This window comes from Orycteropus afer, unplaced genomic scaffold (genome assembly GCF_000298275.1).
Source record: "Orycteropus afer afer isolate SDZICR_OR568_19922 unplaced genomic scaffold, OryAfe1.0 scaffold00694, whole genome shotgun sequence".
NCBI classification, from domain to species: domain Eukaryota; kingdom Metazoa; phylum Chordata; class Mammalia; order Tubulidentata; family Orycteropodidae; genus Orycteropus; species Orycteropus afer.
Genome location: NW_006922281.1, coordinates 695,399 through 722,135, shown reverse-complemented (window position 1 = coordinate 722,135; position 26,737 = coordinate 695,399). Strand labels below are relative to the sequence as shown.

Sequence of the window (26,737 nt, the reverse complement as noted above, 5' to 3'; positions counted from 1 at the left end):
TCAATGGGCACAACGTCTCCTCTCGCGCCCTGCCAGTACCGTCACCCCGGTCCCAGCCAGCGTTCCAGAGCCTCTGACCCGGAGGACCGATCCAACAGCAGCCAAAATGACCGCCAGGAGACAACGCCAGAAGTCCCGCCCCGTCGCGGTGCCACCGCACAGAAATGCCCCTTTTCTGAGCCGCTATTGGCTCAATGGCCTCTCGCGGCGCAGGTCATTGTGGGAAATGTAGTTCGCACAGCTCCACGGCTCAGGCGAAGGACGCTCTTCCCCCTCCCACGAAAAGGGCAGGCGGCCCTGGGAGGACCGTTGGGAAGCAGCATCTCTTGGCTCCCTTACTTGGAGCCCTTGTGGCGCAGTGGCTAAGCGCTGGGCTGACAACCTAAAAGTTCGCAGTTCGAACCCAGCAGCGAAAGATCTGCTTCCGTGCCAACCAAAGGAACGCTCTCGGGCAGTCCTGTTCCCTCACGTGGGGTCACTGTAAGTCGACTCCACAGCACCGGGCTTCTGGGCCCCCAGAGGGAGTGGGGTGCGCGAGGTATTGGGTGAAGGGGTGGCGCTTCTGTGGGGCTCCTTGGGTGGCCGGTGCTGGTCCGGCTGCTCTCCTCCCTCCGCCATCAGAGAACTTTGATCTTCAAGGACAGGAGAAGGCTGAGTGGAACCCAGGAGCCAGGGGACCACCCTCTGCACCTGGGGACTGGGTCAGTCATGATGGGGGGGTCGACTTCAGTAGTGTCTTCATTTCTGCAATTTCTCTCCTGCCTTTGTCCACAAACTTAGCTAAAATTATATTACACTTTTCCAATAAAATGAGAAGCTTATTGTAGGACAACATCACAGAGTCTGCTTAAGTAAAAGCAAAAGAGGAAGGACAGAGAAGGAGGGGACCAGAAGAAGTCCAAATTCACAGTGAAGATGGCTACTTCGCCAGGCAATAAGGAAAAAGGGGGAAAAAAAGTTTTGTCCAGTTGCAGCAGGAGCTAAAAGTTATAAAATCATAACTGACTGAGAGACAATCAAGGGACTCAAAGAAACTCACTGACATCCAGTTGATTCCAACTGTATAGCGACCCCGTTTGGGTTTCCGAGGTCATAAATCTTTACAGAAGCATATTGCCCAATCTTCCTTCTGCAGAGGGGCTGGTGGGTTTGAACCATCAACTTTCTGGTTGGCAGTCAAAGGCCTTAGGTACTGCACCAGAGTTCCATAAGCAAAGGGGTGATATTTTAAAGCCAGGAATTAGCAGGGCCAGGCGAGTAACATGTTTAACATCATTAGTTAAGCTACAGAACTGCAAGCATTTGTGCTCTTCAGTTTATTACAGGATGGTCATAGAGCAATGACAGACAGTTTTTGGAGGCAGGGTGAATTGCTATAAAAATTGCCTTCCCAATCATGTCTGTTTCTAGGGGCCCATTGTAAAGATTGATCAAAAATGTTGTGGGTCGAGAGCCTTCTGGCATAAGCCATCACATCTTGCATCTGTTTGGCCATAGTGGAAAGACCCTCTGGGAACATCCCAGAGCTCAGAGAAAAAGAATGTCTCTCTTAGGGTGTGTGGTCAGTATCAGGGTTAAGTCAGCGTTAAGGTTAGAAGAGTCGCTGTTCGAAAAGGCAGCTTTGAAATTCAGCATGGATTCTAGACTCATGTCAAGACTTCAAAATGCACTTAGGCTCCATTTTCATACTGCTCTATTTACACACACCAAAGTGCCTCTGATTTTGTCAAGAATGGCAATTCCAGAACACTGCATTGTGTTCATGAGGTACCTGTACATAGAGCAAGAGGCTATTGTTCGAACAGAACAAGGGGATACTTCATGGTTTAAAATCAGGAAGGGTATGTGTCAGGTTGTATTCTTTCACCATAATTATTTTATACATATGCTGAGCAAATAATCCAAGAATGGTGGACTATATGAAGAAGAACGTGGCATCAAGATTGGAGGAAGACTCATTAACAATCTACAATACACGGATGACACAGCCTTGTTTGATGAAAGTGAAGAAGACTTGAAGCACTTACTGATGAAGATCAAAGACTGCAGTCTACAGTATGGATTACATCTCAACGTAAAGAAAACAAAAATCCTTACAATTGGACCAATAAGCAACGTGATAAATGGAGAAAAGATTGAAGTTGTTAGGGATTTCATTTTACTTGGTCCCACAATCAACACCCATGGAAGCAGCAGTCAAGAAATCAGACATCATGTTGTACTGGACTAATCTGCTGCAAAAAGACCTCTTGAAAATGTTAAGAAGCAAAGATGTCACTTTGAAGACTCAGGTGCACCTAACCCAAGCCATGGTATTTTCAATCACCTCATATGCATGTGAAAGCTGTTGTTGTTGTTATGTGCCATTGAGTTGGATCTGACTCATAGCAACCCCTCCTTGGGTTTCCAAGGCAATATCACTATGGAAGTAGATTGCCCTATCTTCCTTCCGAGGAGTGGCTGATGGGTTTGAACCGCCAGCCTTCTGGTTAGCAGTCAAGTGCTTTAGGCACTATGCTACCATGAATAAAGAAGACTGAGGAAGAATTGATGCCTTTGAATTGGGGTGTTGACAGAAAATACTGAAAATACCATTAACTTCCAGAAGAATGAAGAAGTCTATCCTGGAAGAAGTGCAGCTAGAATGCCCCTTAGAAGAGAGAAGAGCCAGACTTTGTCTCACCTACTTTAGTCATGTGGTCAGAAGGGGCCAGCCCCTGGAGAAGGATATCATGCTTGATAAAGTAGAGGGTCAGTGAAAAAGAAGACCTTCAACGAGATGGATTGATGCAGTGGCTGCAACAATGGGCCCTAGCATGGCAAGGATTGCAAGGATGGCGTAGGACCAGGCAATGTTTCATTCTGTTGTACATTGGATCACTATGAATTGGAATTGACTTGACAGCACCTAACATTGTTAGTACATCTTCATGGGAAGAAGTTATAGAAAAAATGCATTCAGGGGATATGGACAAAATTGCTGAGTTATGTGAACACACTCCAAACTGACCCAACAGCAGCTAATAACAACATAGGCTTCTAAGAGAAATACCACAAGTGGATGGCTTTAACAAACTGAAATTTTATTTTCTCACAGATTAGGAGGCTAGAAACCCAAATTCAGGGCAGCAGTTCTAGGGGAAGTCTTTCTGTCCTTGCCTCTTCAGCTTCTTCTTGGTTCCCTGGAGATCTCTGTGTGTCTTAGCATCAATCTTCCCCTGGGTTTAGGAGGTTCTGTGCTCAGGGGTTCCAGGTCCAAAGGATACGCTCCACTCTCAGCTCTTCTTTCTTGATGGCAGTAGTTCCCTCTCTGCTTGGTACTCTCTCCTTTTATCTCTTGTAAGTTAAGAGGTGTGATTAGGCAAGGGCATGACTTCAGTAAGGTGCTTAAGTTTGGTGGCTTAAGTAAGATGGTACTTAAAGGGTGCAACTCAACATACACCCCACCTCATAGGATTTACAGAATAGGATGACTCCATCAGTACATACCTACGAAACCACTGAGAATCATGGCCCAGCCAAGTTGATCCATATTTTGGAGGACAAAAGTGAACCCATGATAGACATTATTAATTATATCTATTAATAATTTATACAGAGAAGCTTGGGATGTGTTGAGATAGGAAAATGGAGAGCAATACAAAAGTAGGGAATAATTAAACAATGACACCTTTTTGTTTTTTTCTTTATATGGATACAGGTAGTCCCAGTTTACAAATCATGTCCAAGTTACGGACAACTCCTACATGCCCTTGAATCAGGGATTTGACCAATTTGAACTGGTTCTTTCCTGGCCGATGAAGCTAAACTGAAACAGACCTCATCTTTTATAATTTGGGTGATCTGTTACAGTAACCGGAACCCCAAAAATTACAGGTCAAAGCCCTGGAATAGGCGACCCGGAAGTTTAGTGAGGCTTTTCAGGAGTCTGATGTGTGAGACTGGATTATTGGTAGGACCATGGAGAGTGACACATATTCAAAGCGGTGTGGTCAGCCACCATCTTTAAGTGGGGCATCATCATCTTTTAATAGTGCAGTGCTGTTTTAGCTCCAAATATGTTTCATGTTTATGTAAATTTGCTCTCACTGTGAAATGGTTGAACCAACCCCTAAAAAACCCACTGCCATTGAGTCAATTCCAACTGATAGCGACCCTATAGGGCAGAGTAGAACTGCCCTGTAGGGCTTGCAAGGCTGTAAATATTTAGGGAAGCAGACTGCTTTATCTTTCTCTCAAAGAAACTGGTGGGTTCAAACTGTCAACCATTGTTAGCAGCCGGACAAAGAGTTAAAAAAAAAAAAAAAAAGAAGAAGAAACAAAGTGTTATGCTAAAAGGGGAAAAAAGAAAAAAGTCTTTGAAAAGAGCAATGGATGTCAGAAGAGACTCTGACACTTGCTCTTGAATGTAGAGTAACTAAAGTAAAATGAACACATGTTGAAGTGAAAGAGCTGAACAGAAGATTTCAAAGGGCGGCTCAAGAAAAGAAAGTATAAAGAAACGTGCAAAGATCTGGAGTTAGAAGATCAAAAGGAAATAACATTCTTGGCATTTCTCAAGCTGAAGAAACTTTAGAAAAGTCAAGCCTTGAGTTGCAATATTGAAGGATTCTATGGGGAAAATACTGAACAACGCAGGAAGCATCAGAAGAAGATGGAAGGAATACACAGAGTCACCATACGAAAAAGAATTGGTCAATGCTCAACCATTTCAGGAGGTAGCATATGATCAAGAACCAATGGTATTAATCTCTGTGTCTTTCTTTTGCCATAGTGATATTGGGCCGATCATCCCCTGAATTATATTGCTTCACCCAAATTAATACATATCTACTATCTAGTTGGTGATTTTCCCATCCCTTCCCTCCATTTCTGGTAACCATTAAAAAAGCGGAGGTGGGGGGAGTCACTGGTGAAAAACAGGGCTCCAAGAATTAACAGAATACCATTAAAGTGTTTCCACAAACAGATGCAATACTGGAAGTGCTCATTCATCTGTGGCAAGAAATCTGAAAGGCATCTACCTGACCAACAGATTGGAGGAGATCCATAATTATGCCTCTCCCAAAGAAAGGTGATCCTACAGAATGCAGAAATCATCATATCATTAATATCACATGCATGTAACATTTTGTAGGAGATAATTTTAAAAATTGTTGCAGCAGTACACCAATAGTTAACTGCCAGAAATTCAACCAGATTCAGAAGAGGATGTGGAACTAAAGATAATCATTGCTGATGTCAAATACTGAAGTTGTTGAAGATTTTATTTTACTTGGATCCACAATCAACATTCATGGAAGCAGCAGTCAAGAAATCAAATGATGTATTGCATTGGGCAAATCCACTTTAGAAGACCTCTCTTGAAGTGTTCAAAAGCAAAAATGTCACTTTGAGGACTAAGGTGCACCTGACCCAAGCCATGCTATTTTCAGTCTCCTCAAATTTATGTGAAAGCTGGACAATAAGGAAGACTGAAGAAGAACTGATGTCTTTGTATTATAGTGTTGGCAAAGAAGACTGAATATACCCTGGACTGTCAGAAGGAACGACTCTGACTTACAAGGAGTACAGCCAGAGTGCTCCTTAGAAGTAAGGATAGCAAGATTTCATCTCACATACTTTGGACATGTTATTAAGAGGCACCAGTCCCTGGAAAAAAGACGTCAAGCTTGGAAAATAGTGAAATAGAGGAAGACTCTCAATGAGATTGGTTGACACAGTAGCTGCAACCATCCACTCAAGCATAGACAGTTGGGAGGATGGCCAGAACTAGGCAGGGTTTTGCTTTGTTGAACATAGGGTCATTGTGAGTCAGTACCAATTGAATGACACCTAACAACAACTGTAGCACTATTTTGATAACGAATAAAAAATGTGACATTTTATACATTAAAATCTTAGTATATATTAGGTAAATATAGTATGTGGATAACTTTTTTTTCTATTTTATGGATAAAACAGCATTTCTCATTAGGTTGGGCACATTCAGTCTCTGGATGGTGCAAATGGTCAGCCCACTTACCTGCTAACCTCAAGGTTAGAGTTTCCAGTCCATCCAGAGATACCTTGAAAGAATGGCCTGGTGATCTACTTCAGAAAAATCAGCCACTGAGAAATCTATAAAGCACAGTTCTACTCTGACACACAAGGTCACCAGGAGTCAGAAGCCACTGGATGCCAAATGGTTTGCACACAATCACTGGTTTTACAGGCAGGAGAGATGCTTTCTGTGGGAACCAGAGGTAGAAGTCCATCCTCCTCCACCTGCTTCAGAGCAACCCAGTATCCCTCATCTCTTGCCTGGTCATGGTCCTATCTGAAGTCCTTTTGTTTGTTCCTCATAGACGTACTGAAACAAAATTGACTCTAACACTTTAGGCTACATGTACTTGAGAAAGAAACACGAGCAATGAGGTATTAAGCTTCCAGTTGGTGAATGCATTTCTGTGTCTGAATGACTATAAAATATGTCCAGTTGGATCTGTTGCCTTTTGGAGCACCTGAAATTTTTTTCAGTTCTGGAAGCATGCTGAGATTTATGGTGTCTGAAATAATGCCCCCTTACATTTAGGCGAGCAGTTGCAGGTACTTCCCAGAAATGTGCTGCATTCCTTTATTATTTTTTTATTGTGATTTGAGTGAAAGTTTACAGAGCAAATTGACTTTCCATTACAGCAATTCACATACACTTTGTCTCATGACATTGACTGCAATTTCCCACAATGCAACAGCTCTCTTCCCACTTCCTCCCTTTAGTTACCTCTTCCCTGCATCCTTCCCTCCATGCACTTCTGCCCCCCTGCGCTGTCTCCCTGTGCATACACAGCCCTTCTATTCTGACATGATTGATCTCTCCAAGGAGTGCATCTATCTAATGTAAATGTTCAACTTCTATGCCTGTCTTTTGTTTGGCTGGAAACCACAGGAGTGAGTTCATTTCTAGACCTGAAGGGCAGCTAGGGGCCATAGTTTCAGGGGTTCCACCAGGCTCTATCAGACTAGGAAACCTGGTCCCTTTTTTTTAAATTTATTAATTATTTTAAGTTTTGTGCCACATTGTTCTCCCACTCTATCCAGGATCTCTTACATAGACCCCCCTCCAAGTGGTTGACAGTGGTAGCCAAGCACCCACCATCTAGTTCTTCTGGTCTTATAGTCATATAGGCTGAGGATCACATGGTCTACCAGTCCCTTGGATTGTTTTCATGCACCATTAGTTTTCTTCATTCTTTGCTCTGGACAAGGAGAGACCCATCATTGCATCTAGATGACCACTTGAAAGCTTTTAAGATCCCAGTCACTTCTCATCAAAGTAGGATGTAGAACAATGTTTTTGTGAAGTGTGTTATGCCAATCGAGCTTGATGTCCCCTGGGATCATGGCCCTGAGCCATGATCATGGTCCAACTACTTGCTCCCTCCAGGTGGCTGGCTGTGGCCAAGAAGTCACCACAAACTTATACAAATACACTTGTAGAAACATCGTCTGCCAACACTATACATGTGTAAACCTGACCTCTTAATGAGGCAGGTTTAGAATGGGGTGCATCTTGAGTCATTCTTACAAGAATCACACTTTTACTCAAGTCCTACCCTCATATCCAATATATAGTGGGCTCTCTGGCACAGCTCCCTCACTCTGGACGCTGTATCCAGTTCATTACCATCTGACTTTCAGCTCTTGGGATTTGAGCTAACTGCCACTTGTGGGTCTGTTAGCTCCTGCATGAGTCAGAAACCTCCACCCTGACCCACAGATTGGGGACTTGCCTGTCTCCGTAACTGTGTGAGCTATTTTCTTGAATTCTCTCTCTCTCTCTCTCTCTACACACACACACACACATTCATTGGTTTTGCCTCTCTAGAAAACGCAGCCTCAAACAACTGGCCATGACTGAACTCAATCTCCAGCTCATCTACCAGTCCTGTAGCTAGGCTGTTATCAGGTGATTTCCTAGCATGGCCAGCCCCAAAATAAGTTACTTCCTTAGTGTAAACTTCCTGGTGAGGGAGAACTCCCTCCTAAGTTAACAAGGACACTCTAAACATCCAGGAGACCCCAAGGGTTTAGAGGTTATCTCTCAGAAATCAAGATCAAAGGCCAAATCCTTTTAGTAGTTAAGTTTCCACCTAAGAGACATGGGTCTGGAAGTCCTGCATGTCTCTACACACTTAATCCACACAACTACAGCCATTGGAACATGTGTGGATGAACTATTAAAGAGGTATATACATTTTATAAGGTCATAGTGACCGTATAGGACAGAGCAGAAGTGCCCCATGGAGTTTCTAACACTGTAAATTTTTACAGAAGTCTTGACACATTCTACAATATGGATGGCGCTTGAAGACATTATTCTGAGTGAATTAAGTCAATCACAGAAAGACAAACATTGTATGATCTCACTTATATAAAAAGACAAAAGACAGATGTATAGAGAATAAAGTTTATTAGTGGTTACCAGGGGTGGGAGGGAGGGGAAAAGGGAAGATTAATGCTAATGGAATACTGAGTTCCCATTCATGGTGATGGAAAATCATTGATTATGGGTAGGGTTGCACAGTCAAATTACTGTAAATGTTCTAAGTTTTACACCTGTAAAACATTGAATTGGCAAAAGCTGTGTGCACATATATCTACAATAACAACAAAATAAGAGTAGCTGCTGAGACAGCTTCTTCTTATGTACAAAAAACACCTCATGGGATTTGGTTCCTTGGTCTGCAGGTGTAGGCTAAACTGGCCCCAAAATACGTTTAGTACTTCTATTCTACTCCTAGTTTGTGGTGTAGTGCCTGGGTTCTTAAAAGTTTGCAAGCAGCCACCCAAGGCACAACTGTTCTCCATTTGCCTGGAACAACAGAGGAAGAAGCAGAATTAGGAACAGGAGAAGGAAATGGAATACATGGTTAACTGCCTTCTTTGCCAAGAGACCAGAACTGGAAGGTGCCCAACTACCATTATTGAACATTCTGATCAAAGCTGTAGAATTTTTAACATCTGTCACACTTATTAGGACTGGCTTCTATGTGAATTCTCTGGTATTGAATGAGGGTGCTTCTTTGCCTAGAGGATTTCCCATTCTCCACACTTGTAAGGCTTTGTTCCAACGTGAACTCCAGTGTCAAATGAAGCCATGTTTGTAGCAAAAGGATTTCCTACATTCGCTACACTCAAAGGCCTTTCTCCATTGTGTATTCTCTTGTGTTTATTAAGGTGGGAGCTACGACTGAACAATTTTCCACAGTTGATGCATTCATAAGGTCTTTCACCAGTGTGAATTTTCCAATGTCGAATGAAGGCTGAACGATGGCGAAATGATTTTTCACATTCCACACACTGATAAGGCCTTTCTCCAGTGTGAACTCTCTGATGGTATATGAGTAAAGATTTGCGGCTAAAAGATTTCCCACATTCACCACACTCATATGTCATGGATCTAATGTGAATTCTCTGATGTTGAATAAGGCTGGATCCTTGGCTAAAACATTTTCCACATTCACAACATTCGTATAGCTCTGTTCCTGCATGAATCCTCCTGTGATTATTCAGGTAAGAACAATAACTAAAAAATTTTCCACATTTGCTGCATTCATATGGCGTAGCTGTAGAGTGAATTCTCTTATGTTTATGAAGGAGGGAGTGACGACCAAAGAATTTCCCACATTCACTGCACTCAAAAGGCCTTTCTCCAGTGTGACTTCTCTGGTGTTTATTAAGGTCAGATTTTCGGTTAAAGCATTTCCCACATTCGCTGCACTCATAAGGCCTTTCTCCAGTGTGAATTTTCTGATGCTGTATTAGGGTTGAGGAATCTCTAAAGGATTTCCCACATTCTTCACACTTATAGGGCCTTTCTCCAGTGTGAACTCTCTGATGGTAAATGAGTAAGCACTTGTATCTAAAGGATTTTCCACATTCACCACACTCATACGGCCTTTCTCCAGTGTGAATTCCCTGGTGCTGAACAAGTCTGTACTTGCAGCTGAAGTCTTTCTCACATTTGCTACCCTCATAAGGTTCTTCTTGAGTGCAGACACTCTCATGGTGAAATAGTACGTTATTGTGGCTGGAAGATCTCCCACGTTTATTACACGTGCAATGTCTTTTTCCACTGTGAAAGGACTCCCCACACTCAAGGCCAGTGGATGGCTTCTCACTCTTAGGAGTGGCCTGCTGCTGGAGAAGGCTCAAAGTTTCTGGGATGTCTTTCCCAACTTTCCTGCAGGTGAAAGGCATCCCTGACACATGGAATATGAAGTCCTTCATACATGAGGCCCTATCCTTGTCTCTTCTAAAGTGTTTCTCTCCACTGTGAGACTTGTGGTGCTGGGGAAGGGTTGCACTCATCCAAAAGCATCTCACACAAGCCCCACCCAAGCACAGATTCTGCTCAGGGGATGATGCTTGCTCAGTCATGTGCAAAATATCTTTCAAGAATGGAACACCCATCTCCCAGGGGTGAGTGTTCTGGGTGGATAAACCTGTCTCTGAAGTCTTGACTTGTATTTCCACAGAAACGTTCTGCTTAGAAGATGCCTCCTTATCCTTTGTTCCAGACCAAGAACCTGAAAGCACAGAAACAATGATGAAATGCACAACAACTTTCCTGGGAAGAAGAAGAAACATCATAAATGAGCAGCACACGCAAGGAGTGAGTCCATGGAACTGTTCTGATAACAAGGAAGCTGGGGACACGTTGCAGAATGGGTTGCTCTGCAATACTAAGACTCTGAAGATTACAAGGACACTAAGATGGGATGAAGCACAGGAGGGAGAGCTAAGATGTCACTTCTCTGCCGACAACCTTCCGAAGGACTTTATGACTGGTAGTGACTATGACAATGCCTGTAATTCCCACCACAGGCAACCATGAGGAAATGTCAGCTATAGTAAAGGAGCAGAATCTGGGCATAAAAGTGCCATGAATCAAGACAGTCATCCTGACACAAATGAGCTCCATTAGTCTGATGTAAAATTTCAGACACACAGACCTTTCCCTGCACACAGCAGATGTTAAGGCTACTACAGAATACAATGCTCAGAACACTACACACAGCTCAGCCCTGGCACCCACAGAACATATATGATGAAAGTAGGGAAGGTAGCTGAGCCTATGTGTGGCTGTGGAAAGACACAGTTGTCTCTGAGGTAAAGAGGAAAGGCAGATAATAGCTCAGGACACTTGGGTGGGTGTGAGAGTCTTACCCAGGGAAGCTACAATTGCAAAGTTCTCCAGCATCACATCGCAGAACAGGAGTCTCTGAGTCTCATCAAGCAGCCCCCACTCCTCCTGGGAGAAATACACAGCCACGTCCTCAAAGGTCACACCACCCTGCTGTGATGGGGCAACAGTGCATTCTATGATTAGCTTCTCATCTCAGGACCCCAAGTTCTTCCCTCAACACGTCAATCTTCTGGCCACCCTCCTCCCCAGGTCACACCTAAGAGGAAAGACCAAGCCTTGGTGCCACTGACCACCTCTCCCTCTCACTGCTGTCAGCTGATGGCACCAAGAGCTAAGTGGGCAGACAGACTAGATCTAAGATATAGTCTGGCATTAGAGCCACATGTGTACCTTCTCATGCATTTCTCTGGAGACTCACAGACTGTGCCTCCCAGACACAACCAAATATGGGCTTACCCTTCACTCTTAGGTCCCCAATACAGGGCCCTGGGGCCATCAGTTCATGTTCCTCTCCATGTCCACATAACACTTTTTCCCACACTCTCTCCCATTTTGCACTCTGACAGCCTCCTCCTCCATCTGCCCCACATCATGGCATCTCCTTGGCCTCCCCACATGTTGCTGTGCACATGGCATCTAGAGAGTTTGACAAATTCAAACAGAATACAGTACTACCCCAGACCTCAAGTAGTCCCCTCTGACAGACACAACCCCAAATTATACTGGGAAGGCCTCCTTGCCTTGAACTCAGTCACTCAAAACCATGTAGATCTCTGATACCCTTGGTCCTCTTCCACTTGTGTTATACTTGCTGTCCCACACGAGTCACAGCCTTCCTTCATTCATCATTCAAAGCCAGTCCTCAGTAGCCCTTGACCCCTGGACCTTCCAAAATGATTGCTTATGGCCCAGAGCTAATCTACAACCTGACTAAAGCACACTAAGCCCAAACGAGATTCACAACAAAATTCTGGTGCATCCATAGCATGGTAAATAAGCACCAATCCAGGCCTCACTGTCATCTTGCCTCTATCACTCCCATGCCTCCATATCCATCTCACGCCCATTCATACCTTGGAAGCCTTAACCACCTTCCAGGTCATCCTCTCTTCTACACTTCCCATGGCCATTTCTCTTCCTCACCTGTGTTTGTGATGCACTCCACCCACAAAGAGAGACCCAAGTAGCTGTGTCATCAGCCTGTATCCTCCCCTTGCTGGCATGCTATCAGCATCACCACCATGACCAGACTGTCCCTAGTAAAGAGGAGCCACAGCTCTATCCAGGTCCACACATTGGCCACGACCTTTGGAGATACCTCCATTCCAAACCTCTCTTCAGAGTTCCAGATCTGTTGTCTAGCTGCCCACTTAATACTTCAATTCATAATTCTCGGACATACCTCATACTCATAACATGGCCAAAAACAAATCTTTTGATCCCAAAGAAAATTATTCCTAGTACTGAGCTCTGGTAGCATAGTGCCTAAGGCCCTTGACCGCTAACCAGAAGGCTGGCGGTTCAAACCCACCAGCCACTCCTTGGACGGAAGATGAGGCAATCTACTTCTGTAGTGATACTGCCTTGGATACCCAAGGAGGGGTCGCTATGAGTCAGGTCCAACTCAACAGCACATAACAACAACAACAACCAACTTCCCTATCTCACTTGATGGGACCTTACTACCTTACTGCCTTACTCTCAAATCAGAAAATTCAAACAGCCCTACTTAAAATAAAATCTAGAATCCATCTGTCATGGACTGAATTGTGTTCCCCTCAAATATGTGTCAACTTGGTCAAGTCATGATTCCCAACATTGTGTGGTTGTCCTCTATTTTGTGCTCTGATGTAATCATCCTTCATTTAATGTGTTATAAATCCTAACATCTACATGTTAATGAGGCAGGGTTAGTGTGTAAGTGTGTCTTGAGTCACAGGCTCACAAGAGGATCTGACTCACATTATACTCTTACTCAAATTCCACTATGCTTGAGTCACACCTTTTATCCTACAAGACATTAAAGAAAAGCTAGCAGAATGAAAAGCAACCTCACTACCACCAAGAATAAAGAGCCAGGAGTGGAGCATGCCTTGGACCCAGGGTCCCTGCACTGACAACCTCCTAGACCCAGAGGAAGATACATGGGGATCTCTAAGGAATGCTGGGCCCACAGATGTCAGAAGGAGACAAGGATCATCCCCTAGAGCTGACAGAGAAGAAATCTACCTTTAGAGCTGGCAGCCTGAATTCAGATTTCTAACCTCCTAAACTGTGAGAAAATAAATTTCCATTTGTGAAAGCCATCCACTTATGGATGCACTAAGACACCAACCATTCTCCCCACTTTCACAACCACCATACTGGTCCAGCCACTGTCAACATACACCTGGATTAGTGCAGCAGACTTCTCCCTGGTCTTCCTGCCAAATCCTTCACACCCACAGTCTGGTCTCCATGTTGCAGCCTCCCATGCTGGGAGGTGACACCAATCAGATCATCTCCAGAATAGACATTCAACTTCTCAGGAAGCCATTTCAAGCCTGCCTCCTGTCTCCTGCTCGCTCTTGCCATGACAAAAAAAGGAGACTTTTGATTCTCTGAACACTTTAACTCAATTTTATCTCCTGTCATAAAGTCAATATGTGGTCTCATAATTTGTTGCCTTGGCATCCCTTGATCTCTCTTAATTGCTTTTTCACTCACTTTCTGACATGGCCATTTGTATCTTGTCACAGTCTCTCAACAGTTCTAGTCTCTTACTAGCCCTCCTAGCTATGCCCCATACATTTTTCTGTGATGGAGACCTTGTTGATATCTTGTTTCCCAGTCACTTAATGACCAACTATAATCTCTCCTTGCCCCTCCTGACTGTGTCCCATATTCCTGAGTTAAGGCACTAGAAACTTCTAAACTGATCAATAAGACTCAAGCGTGCACTTACCTGGAGACCCCATGCTGTTTGCTTTCTCCTACAGTTCTAGCTAGCTGTTACCTGGCCCCCTTGTGTGACACCCTGTGTGGTGATGCACTGAAGCATTCTATAGTTTGCTCTGTGAGAACTAAATTCTACTTGTTTAGCTGCCTTCCTACATGAGTCTCACTTCCTCATGAAGCACCTGACAGAATACCTATGGTACCCACAGAACCCCTTGGGTCAAATTAAAATACCTCCAAGCATTTGCACATATGGTTACCTAAGCCAGGGACAAACTTCCCGCTATCATCCCATTAGTTCCAACAATATGAGCCAGTCTACATAAGCCCAAGATTGAACACAGTACCCCAAGCTTGGGGATTTCTTCAAGATCCTCAGGCCAAACCTAGAAGAACAGCAGGTGAAGAATCCCAGGATATCACAATCTGAAAGAACACTTGGGTGGGGTCAGGACCAATGAGGCTCTGGGATACCCTCCACTCACCTGGGTAGGGTCCATAAGCGCTTTTCCAGTCATGGGAACCTGTGGAAAGAGAACAGTCATGACAAACAGATGACCATGGTAGTAGGGCTGCAGGGGTTCAGAGGCACCCTGGAGCCAGGTGACCTCGGGGTGCCAGGCTAATAACCTAGGTGCCAGTGCCGCACTGCGCAGCGCCAACTCTTACCAGCCGTCCCTTGGACAAGGACTCAACCTCCCTGGGCCTCACTCTGATCACGTCCCTTACAACCTGGTCTTTCCCTGAGCAGCTTGGAGAAAGCTTTGTGTGTGTGTGCCACGTGTCAAGACCCTTTACTCCTTTTTATTTTTTTAGTTGTGATTTGGGTAGAAGTTTTCAGAGCAAATTCACTTTCCACACAGCAGCTCCCATACACTCAGGGAAAGCGTTGTAAAGCCCACCACACAACAGGTCCCTCTTCTGCTCCCAACCCTACACGGCGCCCAGCGTCCCGAGAAGCCTACTCCAGGCTGGAGCCCTACCACTAGCGGTTCCCTGACGACACAGAGGGTCTCCGGGTTTCTCGAGCGCTCCCGGCCCCGTCGCACTGCGAGCATTTACACGAACCGGCCTCTCCGCCTGGAGCACCCTCCCACACCTGTTCACACCACGGTCCGGACGGGAGACCCACTCACGATCGCCTCACTGCCCAGGGCCCTGGGGCCCACGCTGCAGGGACGTGAGCAGACGCCCCATACCGGAGGCTTGAGGAATGGGAGGTGGAGTAAGGGTGGATGAGGGCCTGCAAGGTGCAGCATTTACCTGAGCCAGGTGCCTCAGTGCGGCCGCCGCCATTGGAGCCTGTGGGCGGAGCGGCGTGCGATGGGCGGGGACTTGGAAAAGGCCGCCCTCAGCCTGGTGTTGACGCAATCACCGAGGACCGCGCCGCAGTGGGCCCTCACACACGTCTCTGTGTATTGAAGAGAACGCCTTCTCTCATATTTGCTCTCTATGCACCGTCTTACCGTAGCCTCTAATCAGGTAAGCCCAACAGAAAACTTCCAAAATGACCGCGACGAGGAAGACACCGGATGTCCCGCCCTGACGTGATGTGCGCTAGAGGAAATACCTGTTTAGATTTTCATTGGCTCAATGCCGCTGCCGCTCCGCGCAACGCTTTATGGGTAATGTAGTTTCCACAGTTGCATAGATCGCGGCGAAGCGCTAAGCGCTTTCGGGCCACCCTGCGGACCTAAGGACCTTTTTAGGGGTCCTGAGGCTTGGCGTCCTTTGTTTCCTAAGGCAGGAAGAGCCTTCGTCCCTGCTTAAAAGAGCCGTTCGGAGACTGCTTGGGCGCATTGTCTTCAACTAATCACCCAAGTGGTGGTGGTGGTGGTGGTGGTGGTGGTGTGTGCCGTCGAGTCGGCCCCGACTCATAGCGACCCCTCCTTGGGTTTTTAGCCACTATGCTACCAGAGCTCCCCACCCAAGTGTTAGGAAGCATTATTTCAGACTTCATGAAGATTAGCATGCTCCCAGAGGCTATAGATTGAAGGACATAATCACTCCATAGAGTCATTAAACTCAAAGGTAAACATTGAGAGCTGAACGTAATAAGCATTATCTCCAAGTTTAAATGCCTGTGTTCTGAAGCTTTGGAGTTACTTTTGTGGGCCTCAGTTTGTTCAGTTAAGAGCAAGGGAAACACTTCTCCAGCGATTCCATCATCTCCATGAGAAACCCAACCCAATCCATTGTCTTCTGGTCAATTTTGATTCATGGTGACCCTGTCAGACAAAATAGAACTCCTCCATAAGCGCTCTGGTGGCCCAGTGCCTAACTGCTAACCAGAAGGCTGGCGGTTCAAACCCACCAGCTACTCTTGGGAAGGAAGGTTGGGCAATCTATTTCCATAGTGATACCGCCTCGGAAACCCAAGGAGGGGTCGCTATGAGCAGGATTTGACTCGGTGGCAGAGTTGGTTTATTTTTAGTTTTAGTTTACATTAGTGGTGGTGGACTAACTTGGAAAAGGATGAGGAAAGCAGTTTCCCAACTGAAGAATGTAGTCCTTGTCAGAGTTGTTGTTATTTGCTGTCGGGTCAGACCCAACTCATAGAGACCCTTCTTGGGTTTCGGAGGCAGTATCACTACGGAAGTAGATTGCCGAACCTCCCTTCCGAGGAGCGGCTGGTGGGTTTGAACCGCCAGCCTTCTGGTTAGCAGTCAAGTGCCTTAGGCACTACGCTACCTATACATACCAAAATTGTTGAATTAGCATATATTTTGTTATGTTTATTTTCACCACAATACAAAAAAAGAAGCCAAGGAAGGAACGGCAGGCACCCACGCAAGAATGGGTGAAGCCTCCCCTAGTGAGGCAATAAGGAATCAGCAGCCAGCTTTGATATAGAATCCACATCAAAAAGGAGCACTGACCTGCAGTTAAATGCTGACTAGAAGAAAATTAAACTAAGCTGGTAAGAGAGTCACCAGAAATAAGGGGGATAGTTGGTGCCCCAGCCTATCAGGATGGCAATGGTGCTTTGGGATGCAAGACTTGCTGTACTGAGCTATCAGGTACATTCAAGGAAGACAGAGGAAGCACAAGTGCCATCTCCCTCCAAAGAAATTTAGCTTTAAAGGGTTAAGAGAGATGGATGCTTCCAGAGGTTGATGAAGGCAAATGATCAAGGAGTTGTTCCTTTTTCAAAGGAAAGCCAAAAGTGTATGATTAATGCTGATGGAATGGTATGAAGAGGTAGTGGCTGGATTTATGGCAGAGACAAGTCACAAGAGCAAAGTGGCTCAGGGAATCCAGAAAAGATGGAATCAATGCCACACAGCTAGGGGCAAACCCCAAACTGGGAGGGAAGCCTCCCTTTCATTTTGAACAGAAAGGAAGGAAAGAAATGAATATATGTAGGGTGAATGTTCAGACTTTATGGTAGGAATTTAAGAGTTCCTATTTTATTGTATTTTTCTGTGGATGTAGGATGAAAATACACATGAAGAGTGAGGGAGAATTTGATGAGGTTCAGAAAAATGCTGTAGATATTGGCACAATTGACTTTTAGTCAGCAGTTGAGAAAGTGGCAGTTGGTAAGCATGAATTTGTAGAAAATGGTGACTGATATTTTACAGCTACACAAACTCCCTCATGGCAGACCTGGAGGAGCTGGAGAACTGGAACATCTTTTGGTGAGGAATTGGAACTAAAATAGGGCAAGGAGCTGAGTCCTGAGCTTTCTGGATGGAAATGACAAAGAGTATATGCAGAACGACTAACAGAAAGGTTAGCAGTTGGAACCAACCCAGTGGGACCTTGGAAGAAGGCCCGATAACGTGCTTCCAAAAGACTTCAGTTGACAAAGCCTGATGAAGCAGTTCTGCTGTGACACTTGGGGTTGCCATGAGTCAGAATCAACTCCATGGCAATGGCTTTGGTTTTGCTTTTACTGAGCAAAAGGGAGAACACTGAGTGGTGGTGTTAGTTGCTGTGGAGTCAGTCCTGACTCATGGCAACCCCGTGTGTGCAGAATAGAACTGCTTCATAGGGTTTTCAAGGCTGTGAGCTTTCAGAAGCACATCTCCAGACCACCCTTCCTAGGCACCTCTTGATAGGTTAGAACCACCAACCTTTGAGCTAGTACTTGAAGGCTTCAACATTGGTACCACCTAGGGACTCCAGTGAAGATTGGGAGGACCCCATTAAGATGTAGAAATTAGGGGAAGGCCTATGAATTTGAGAATTAGATGATATCTAGGAATTTATGTCCCAAGTGTAGTGAAAGTGAACAAAGTTGGTAGAGGGGACTTGAAGACACAAGAACAAAGCCACTGGGTGTGTCCTGTGATTTAGCAGTTAGGACTGACAGTGAGCTCCAGGAATTGGCCTCTATGGATTTTCACACGATGTCACCCTCGCTAAAGCCTTATTTCCTCCTTTTCATGTATCCATTTGGAGTCTGTGGTACTTAAGATTATTTGTCAACTTGGCTGGGCCTGGTTGAGTGGCTAGGCAGCTAGATGTAATTATTATCCATGGTAGGATTGGGAATTAGTTCCATGGTGGAATCTACTGGAGCAGCTGGGTGGCTGCTTTAGGGATGTGGGCTGCTTCGAGTATATATAAGAAGCAACTTTGAGGAAGGTCTCTAGCTTTTGCATGCTTGAACCCTGCATGTAGCCAAGTTGTCATTCAGCAGCTTGCCATGCCCTGCCGATCTTAGGACTCTTAATGGACTTGATCTTAGGACTCTCAATGGCCTGCCAAGTGGTTTGGTAATATCAGGACTGTGTCTTTTTACTTGTCAACCTTGGGCTTGTCAGCCTAAGCAGCCACCAGCTGCCTGAGTGAAGAGACACCTCTAGCTCCAGGGGGCCGGGAGCAAGAGGCAGACCTGAAGCCCAAAGTCGAAGGGCTTTCACCCAGCTCCTAAAGGCTGGCACTTTGAACTTGGACTTCTAGCCTCCTAAACTGTAAGAGAATAAATTCCTGTTTGTTCAAGCCATTCCAGCGTGTAAGAGAATAAATTCCTGTTTGTTCAAGCCATTCCAACATGGTATTTTCTGTTAGAGCAGCATGAAGTAATCAAAGAACACCCTGGGTGGTGTAACCACTTAAGCACTCAGCTACTAACCAAAAGGTTGGCAGTTCAAAGCCACCCAAGGTACCTACTGATCTGCTTCTGAAAGGTCACAGTGTCTTAGTGAAAACACTAGGCTGACACTGTGCTAGAAATTAAAATAAAATTTTTTGTTAAAGGAATAGAATTATTTTTAAATGGGAAGACATTTAACAAATATCCAGGCAAGAAATTCTCAAAATTGTGGGAGAACAGTGTAGGTTTATAAAAACTAGTGAACAAAGGATTTGCTGGAAGGCACATGGGGTCGGGGAGGAAGCACAACAAAAGCTACACACGGTCTGTTCAACTACAAACATAGACACTTTCAGTAACTTCATCCGTTGCCTCCTGAGGTTAGTACATCTGAGAGTTCTTCAAGAAAGCATCTTCCAGGGGCTGATTTTCTGTCACATCTGAAGTCTGTCTCCTTCTCTTAGTTACAGTTTTAGAGGACCAGTGGATGCAGTGGGAAATCCTGGTGAGTGAAAACCTCATTTGGGTGTCAGGATGTGAGCCAAGACTTGATATGTATCTATTTTAGGTTAGAGTTCTTCATAGGCCTTAACTTCATGGAATATCATCACTTCTATTTCTCCTCCTCCTGCTGACCAAGGTGACTTCTCTGGAGCGAGCTGCAGAAGCATTCTTCAGACACTAAAAAACTCTTTATCTGGGTTAGAAGTTCTAACTTTTGCCTTTGATTTTTAAACAGGAAGACTTTGACAAAAAGGCTGACTGCTTTCTTTAGAAAAGTAGAAATGAAAATCTGAGATAAATTCAAAATGGAAGGATAATTTAGGTCTGAAGTCATGTAACTCTGGTATGTCAGTACTTCAGTGTTTGGTTTGGTTTTGCTATTGTTTAAGATTTGCACCCATGCCAGCCTGCAGAACCCTCTGGAACACAGTGCTATTCTGACTCACATGGGGTGCCTTGAGTCAGAATCTACTCACTGGACACTTGGTTTTTATTTTGTTATGTATCCACATATCCATTTTAGTCTTCTTACCACTTTATACATCGCAGCCTCCTTCCCTAGATTCACTTATCCCACACTGCAGAATTTGCCTCTGGAGCCATCTAGCACCCTAGGCTCTCTCCTAGACTGCTCAGCACATTGTAGGGCAAGGTTTTGTTTCTTTAAACGTCTCCCCATTAAGAACTACCCATCCCGCATGGCAGAACGTCTACTACGCCTGACCTTGGGTAACCCTAGTGTCCAGCACGTTTCCTGACAGACGATGGGTCTCAAAGGAAAATGGGACTGTTTGGAAGAACAATAACTAGCAGGTCAAAGTAAAAAAAAAAATTTTTTAAATCAATTTTCTTTTAGTACATACATTGTGAAGTATTTCCTTCTAAATAAAATAATGGCTTTGTTTTTAAATATGAACTTTTTTCTAATTTATTTTATTTTATAGTTAATTGTTGTTGAGAATATGTACAGCATAACATACACCAATTCCACAATTTCTACACGTACAAATCAATGACACTGATTATATTCTTTGAGTCGTGCTCTCATTCTCACCATCCTTTCCGGAATCAGCCCTCTCCCATGAACATAAAACTAACTGCCCCCTATGCTTCCTATATAATCTTTTGAGTTGCTGTTGTCACTTTGACCCCATTTAGAAGATCTTTGCTAAATTGCAAAGTATTTTGCAATTGGGCTCATTCTATCTTGTTCCGGATTCTACTCACAATTGCATTTAGTCACGTAAGTATGTAAATAAATCAGACAAATGAACAAAAAACAAAATAAATAGTGTCATTCAGCCATAAGAAATTAAATTCTGATATATGCTGCAACATTGAAGATCCTTGAAAACATCATGCTGAGTGAAATAAGTCAATTACAAAAGGACAAAGTGTATGTTCCCACTTCTACGAAATGTCTAGACTAGGCAGATACCTAGAGATGCAAACTGACTTGAGGGAACCAGGGCAGGGAGGGAGGGTTATGGTGATGGGAAATTTGGCTGTGGATAGTGGTGATGGTTGTTACGATTGTGCTATGTGCCATCAAGTCATTTCCAACTCATAGCGACCTTATGTACAACAGAACGAAACACTGCCTGGTTCTGTCCCAGCCTCATGATCCCTACTATACCTGAGCCCACTACTACAGCGCCCTTGTCAATCCATCTTGTTGAGGGCCTTCCCCTCTTTTGTTGACCCTCCACTTTACCAACCATGACACCCTTCTGCAGGGAATGGTCTCTTCTGACAACATGACCAAAGTAGGTGAGACGAAGTCTGGCCATTCTCTCTCCAAAGAGCATTCTGGCTGCACTTTTTCCAGGACAGATTTGTTAGTTCTCTTAGTAGTCCACAGTACTTTCAGCATTCTTCGTCAACACCACAACTCAAAAGCATCAACTCTTCTTCAGTCTTCCTTATTCATTGTCCAGCTCTCACATGCATGTGAGGTGACTGAAAATACTATGGCTTGAGTTAGACACATCTTAGTCTTCAAGGAAATTATCTTTGCTTTTTAGCACTTGAAAGAGGTCTTTTGCAACAGATTTGCCAATGCAGTTTGTCTTTTGATGTCTTGACTGCTGCTTCCCTTGGCGTTGATTGCAGAACCAAGTAATTTGAAGTCTCTGACAACTTCAATCTTTTCCCCATCTATCGTGATGCTGCTTATTGGTCCAGTTGTGAGGATTTTTGTTTTCTTTGAGGTGTCATCCATACTGCAGACTATAGTCTTTAATCTTCATCAGTAAGTGCTCCAAGTCATCCTCAGTTTCAGCAAGCAAAGTTGTGTCATCTACATATCTCAGGCTGTTGAAGAGCCTTGCTCCAATCCTGATGCCACGTTCTTCTTCATATAGTCCACTTTCTCAGATTATTTGCTTAACGTGTAGATTAAGTATGGTGAAAGGATACAACCCTGACTGTACTACCTTCCTGGTTTTAAACCATGCAGTATCCCCTTGTTCTGTTTGAACAACAGTCTCCTGGTCTATGTATAGATTCCTCATGAGAACAATTAAGTGTTCTGGAATTCCCATTCTTCTCAATGTTATCCACAATTCGTTATGATTCACACAATCAAATGCTTTTGTATAGTCAATAAAACACAAGTAAACATCTTTCTGGTATTCTTTGCTTTGGGCCAAGATCCATCTGACATCAGTTTTGATATCCCTCACTCCACATCCCCTTCTGAATCCAGCCAGCATTTCTGGAAGTTCTCTGTCAATATACTGCTGCAACCATTTTTAAATTATTTCAGTAATTAAAAGATCACCTTTCTTTGGAATGGATACAAATATGGATCTCTTCCAGTCAGTTAGCCAGGTAGCTGTCTTCCAAATCTCTTGCCATAACCGAGTGAGTGCCTCCAGTGCAGCATCCGTTTGTTGAAACATTTCAATGGGTATTCCATCAATTCCTGGAGCCTTGTTTTCCACCAATTCCTTCAGTGCAGCCTCGACTTCTTCCTTTAATACCATTGGTTCTTGATCATATGCCACCTCCTGAAATGGATGATCATCTACCAATTCTTTTTGGCATAGTGACTGTGTATTCAGTTCTTCTTATCCTTCTTCTTCTTCTTTTTAAATACAGTTTGTTGAAATATAATTTATGTACAGTGAAATAAACACAGAAAAGTAAAGTGACATGGGTCAATGCCTTTTTATTTATTTATTTATTTTTTTTGCAGTGTTCCCTCTCCTCCCCTCCATCCATCTTCTTTTGATGTTTCCTGGATCATTCAACATATTGCTAGGGAACTGTTCAATATTGCAATTAGAGGCTTAATCTTTTTCCTTGGTTCTTTCAGCTTGAGAAATGCCAAGTGTGCTCATCCCTTTTGGCTTTCTAACTCCAGGTCTTTGCACATTTCATTATTATAATTGACTTTGTCTTCTTGAGCTGCTCTTTGAAATCTGTTCAGCTCTTTTATCCTGTTGATTCTTCCATTTGCTTTAGCTATTCTCCATTCAAGGGCAAGTTTCAGAGTCTCTTCTGACATCCATTTTGGTCTTTTCTTCCTTTCCTGTCTTTTTAATGACCTTTTACTTTCTTCATGGATGATGTTCTTGATATCATCCCACAATTCCTCAGGTTTTTGGTCATTGGTGTTCAGTGCATCAAATCTATTCTTTAGATGGTCTCTAAATTCAGGAGGGATATAATCAAGGTCATATTTTGGCTCTTGTGGACTTCTTTTAATTTCTTCAGCTTCAACTTGAACTTGCATGTGAGCAGTTGATGGTCTGTTCTACAGTCAGCTCCTGGCCTTGTTGTGGCTGAAGATACTGAGCTTCTCTATCACCTCTTGCCACAGATGTAGCCAACCTGACTCCTGTGTACTCTTGTCTGGTCAAGTCCATGTGTATAGCCTCTGTTTGTGTTGTTGAAAAAAGGTATTTGCAATGAATAAGTCATTGTCTTGCAAAATTCTATCATGTGATATCCAGCATCATTTCTATCACCAAGGCCATATTTTCCAACTACCAGTGATTCTTCTTTGTTTCCAACTTTTGCATTCCAGTTATCACCAGTGATAATCAGCACATCTTGATTGGATGTTTGGTCAATTTCAGACTGCAGAAGTTGGTAGAAATCTTCAATTTCCTCATCTTTGGCTTTGGCAGTTGGTGTGTAAATTTGAATAACTGTAGTATTAACTGGTCTTCCTCTGAGGTGTGTAGATATTATCCTATCACTGACAGCATTGTACTTCAGGATAGATCTTGATACATTCTTTGTGATGATGAATGCCACACCATTCTTCTTCAATTTGTCATTCCTGGCATAGTAGATCATATGGTTGTCTGATTCAAAATGGCCAAAACCAGTCCATTTCAGCTCACTAACACCTAGGATATCGATCTTTATGTGTTCCATTTCATTTTTGACAACTTCCAATTTTCTTGGAGTCATACTTCATACATTCCATGTTCCACTTATTAATGGTTTGTTATTATTAATTGTAATTATTAATTATTAATGTTTGCAGCTGTTTCTTCTCATCTTGAGATGTGTCACATCAGCAAATGGGGTTTCCAAAAGTTTTACTTATCCACATCATTAAGGTCAGCTCTACTCTGAGGAGGCACCTCTTCTCCAGTTGTATTTTGAGTGCCTTCCGACCTGAAGGGTTCGTCCTCCAGCACTATATTGCACAGTGTTTCAGAGCTATTCATAAAGTTTTCCAGTAATGTATCAGTGTTTCACTGCTATTCATAAGGTTCTCACTGGCCAATTCTTTGACAAGTAGATGGTCTCTTCCTTCTTTTGAGTCTCTCTTAATTTGGAAGCTCTGCTGAAACCTGTCCACCATGGGTAACCCTGCTGGCATTTGAAACACTGGTAGCATAGCCTCCAGCCTTACAACAACACTCAAGCCACCATATACAACAAACTGACAGTCAAGTTTGTCTCCCTTAGCTATTGGTGATGGTTGTAAAAAATGGTATTTGTAACTAGTATCACTGGATTGTACACGTAAACAATGTTGAATTGGTTAATGAAGAGTTATATATATATTTCCCAAAAGAAAAACAAAATTAAAAAATAATAATAAACAATATCAAGGGTATTAGCTCTAATGTTTATAATTTTCTGAATACTTTTGAGCAATATTTTGTTCATACAGTTCAGGCAAAATGGAACCTGGAGAGGCAGAGGTCTCCCCTGATAAGCACAAAGTGACTGAGGGTTGGAAAGCATGTAGCTGTCAGTGCAAGGTGTTCACCAGCAGCCAAACTGGTTTATCAAAGCAGGGCATGTAAAAGGTAAAGAATGACGACAGTGAGTAAGTGTGCTTGCGAAGAGGATGAGGCTCCGTGTGCCTCTGGTCTCCAAGAACATTTTGGGGAGAAATTACTCCTGTGAATGTGTAGGACACTTTACTTATCTCTGTACAAGATTAACACCATCGAGCCACTGGACTACACCACAAACCTATATATCACTACATGCAACAAGGTTATATTGCTATCAACAATTGTGGTGCAGTGAATTACTTAATATGGCCTTTATGAGTCCCACAAAATGAGTCAGTGGGAGTATGCAAATAGGTGCTCGTGACACACCAAAGGGATTGGACAGCTGGCTAATAATGCAAATAAGGTGCATGGGACACTTGCAGGTGTGGGTATCTTTCTCTTCCTAAGGACAAAGTTGTTTGGAGTCAATCTCGACTCCTCCATTTCTCTTACAACTCACATTCAGTTAAACAGTCAACTCTGCCTTCAGAATATATACATCATGCCATCCTCGTCCGAGCCTAGTGTGATAAGAGACAGGAAGACAGATGGGCCATGGGTCAAGCAATGGGCTCTAGGGCCACCCAACAAATTCCTGACTTGCAGAAGCAGTGTCCCCTAACAGTCTAAAGGCCACAGTGACTCCCACATACTGGCTCTCAGCTACTTACCTGGACAGGTGCTTTTTGAGAGACCATAGCTACTGCCCATTCTCCAGCAAGTAGGTCACCTTCCATTGGGAACAGGATGTGCTATTAATTGGGACAAAATAGAAATGGTTATTTTGGTAAGAATGAGAGGAAACATCTCAATCCTGCCTGGCCTTCGAGACAGGTGGATTTGGAATGAGGTTACTTTTACCCAAACAAAATGCTGATATTTGACCCAAAATACAAGAGCACATACAGCAGCCCAGTCACCAGAGGTTGTAGAGGGGAGTACTGATGGGACCCTGGAAGGTGACATCTGTCATTCCAGACAATGCTTTTAATCGAGTCACTAGGTCTCAACCACCCAGTAGATCAAAACCACCTGGTGATGCCTGGTTCAGAAACCAAACCAAATTAAAACCTCTGTGGGGAGATGAAGGCTTCAGTACATTGTGAAACTCCTCAGGCAATTGTGAGGCCTAAACCCAATTGTGTGGAGTTAACTCTGAATCATGATGACGACCGTTATGTCCGAGTAGAACTGCGCCCCATTGGGTTTTCAATGGTTGATTATTCAGAAGTAGATCACCAGGCCATTCTTTCAAGACACCTTTGGGTGGACTCCAGACACCAAACTTCCATTTAGCAGCCAAGCATTCTACTGTTTGCACTTTCCAGGGACTACATGAGTCTGAGAGAGGGTTGAATAACACTCGTCTAAATCAACTGTTGAATAGGAGGTAAGGAAAATAGATATTTTACTTTGATTTTAAGGTTTTTCTTATCTACAAATTCAAATATTAACCATAAAAGACCTGACACAAACTGCAAAAGCCTGCCAGAAACAGCTCGGTAGAATGTAAAGTTGTCTTATCCTGGTAGAAAAGGATAGTCTTCAAACCATTAATTCCTAATTTAAATCTCAAAAGGACTCATGGCTACAGGTGGGGAAAAACAAAAATCAACTTGTTGCCATGGAGTAAATTCTATGGACTCACAGGGGCCCTTTAGGATAGGGTAGAAGTGTCCAATTGAGTTTCCAGGCTGTAAACTTAGAGAAGCCGACTGCCACATGTTCCCAAACCTGGAGCAACTGCTAGGTTCAAAACACCAGCCTTTCAGTTAGCAGTCAAGCGCTTTAACCACTGCACCACCAGGG

The 26,737-nt window shown here is 43.7% G+C and overlaps 1 protein-coding gene across 1 annotated transcript; it reads right to left on the bottom strand.

Annotated features, from left to right (window-relative positions):
- Window positions 1-8,996: 8,996 nt before the first annotated feature.
- On the bottom strand, window positions 8,997-25,626 carry LOC103211106 (zinc finger protein 551-like). Its single transcript, XM_042783143.1, is given in 6 exon segments — window positions 8,997-9,084; window positions 9,086-10,225; window positions 10,388-10,571; window positions 11,212-11,338; window positions 15,392-15,484; window positions 25,600-25,626. Coding segments are annotated over 6 exon segments (1,659 nt in total).
- Window positions 25,627-26,737: the final 1,111 nt, after the last annotated feature.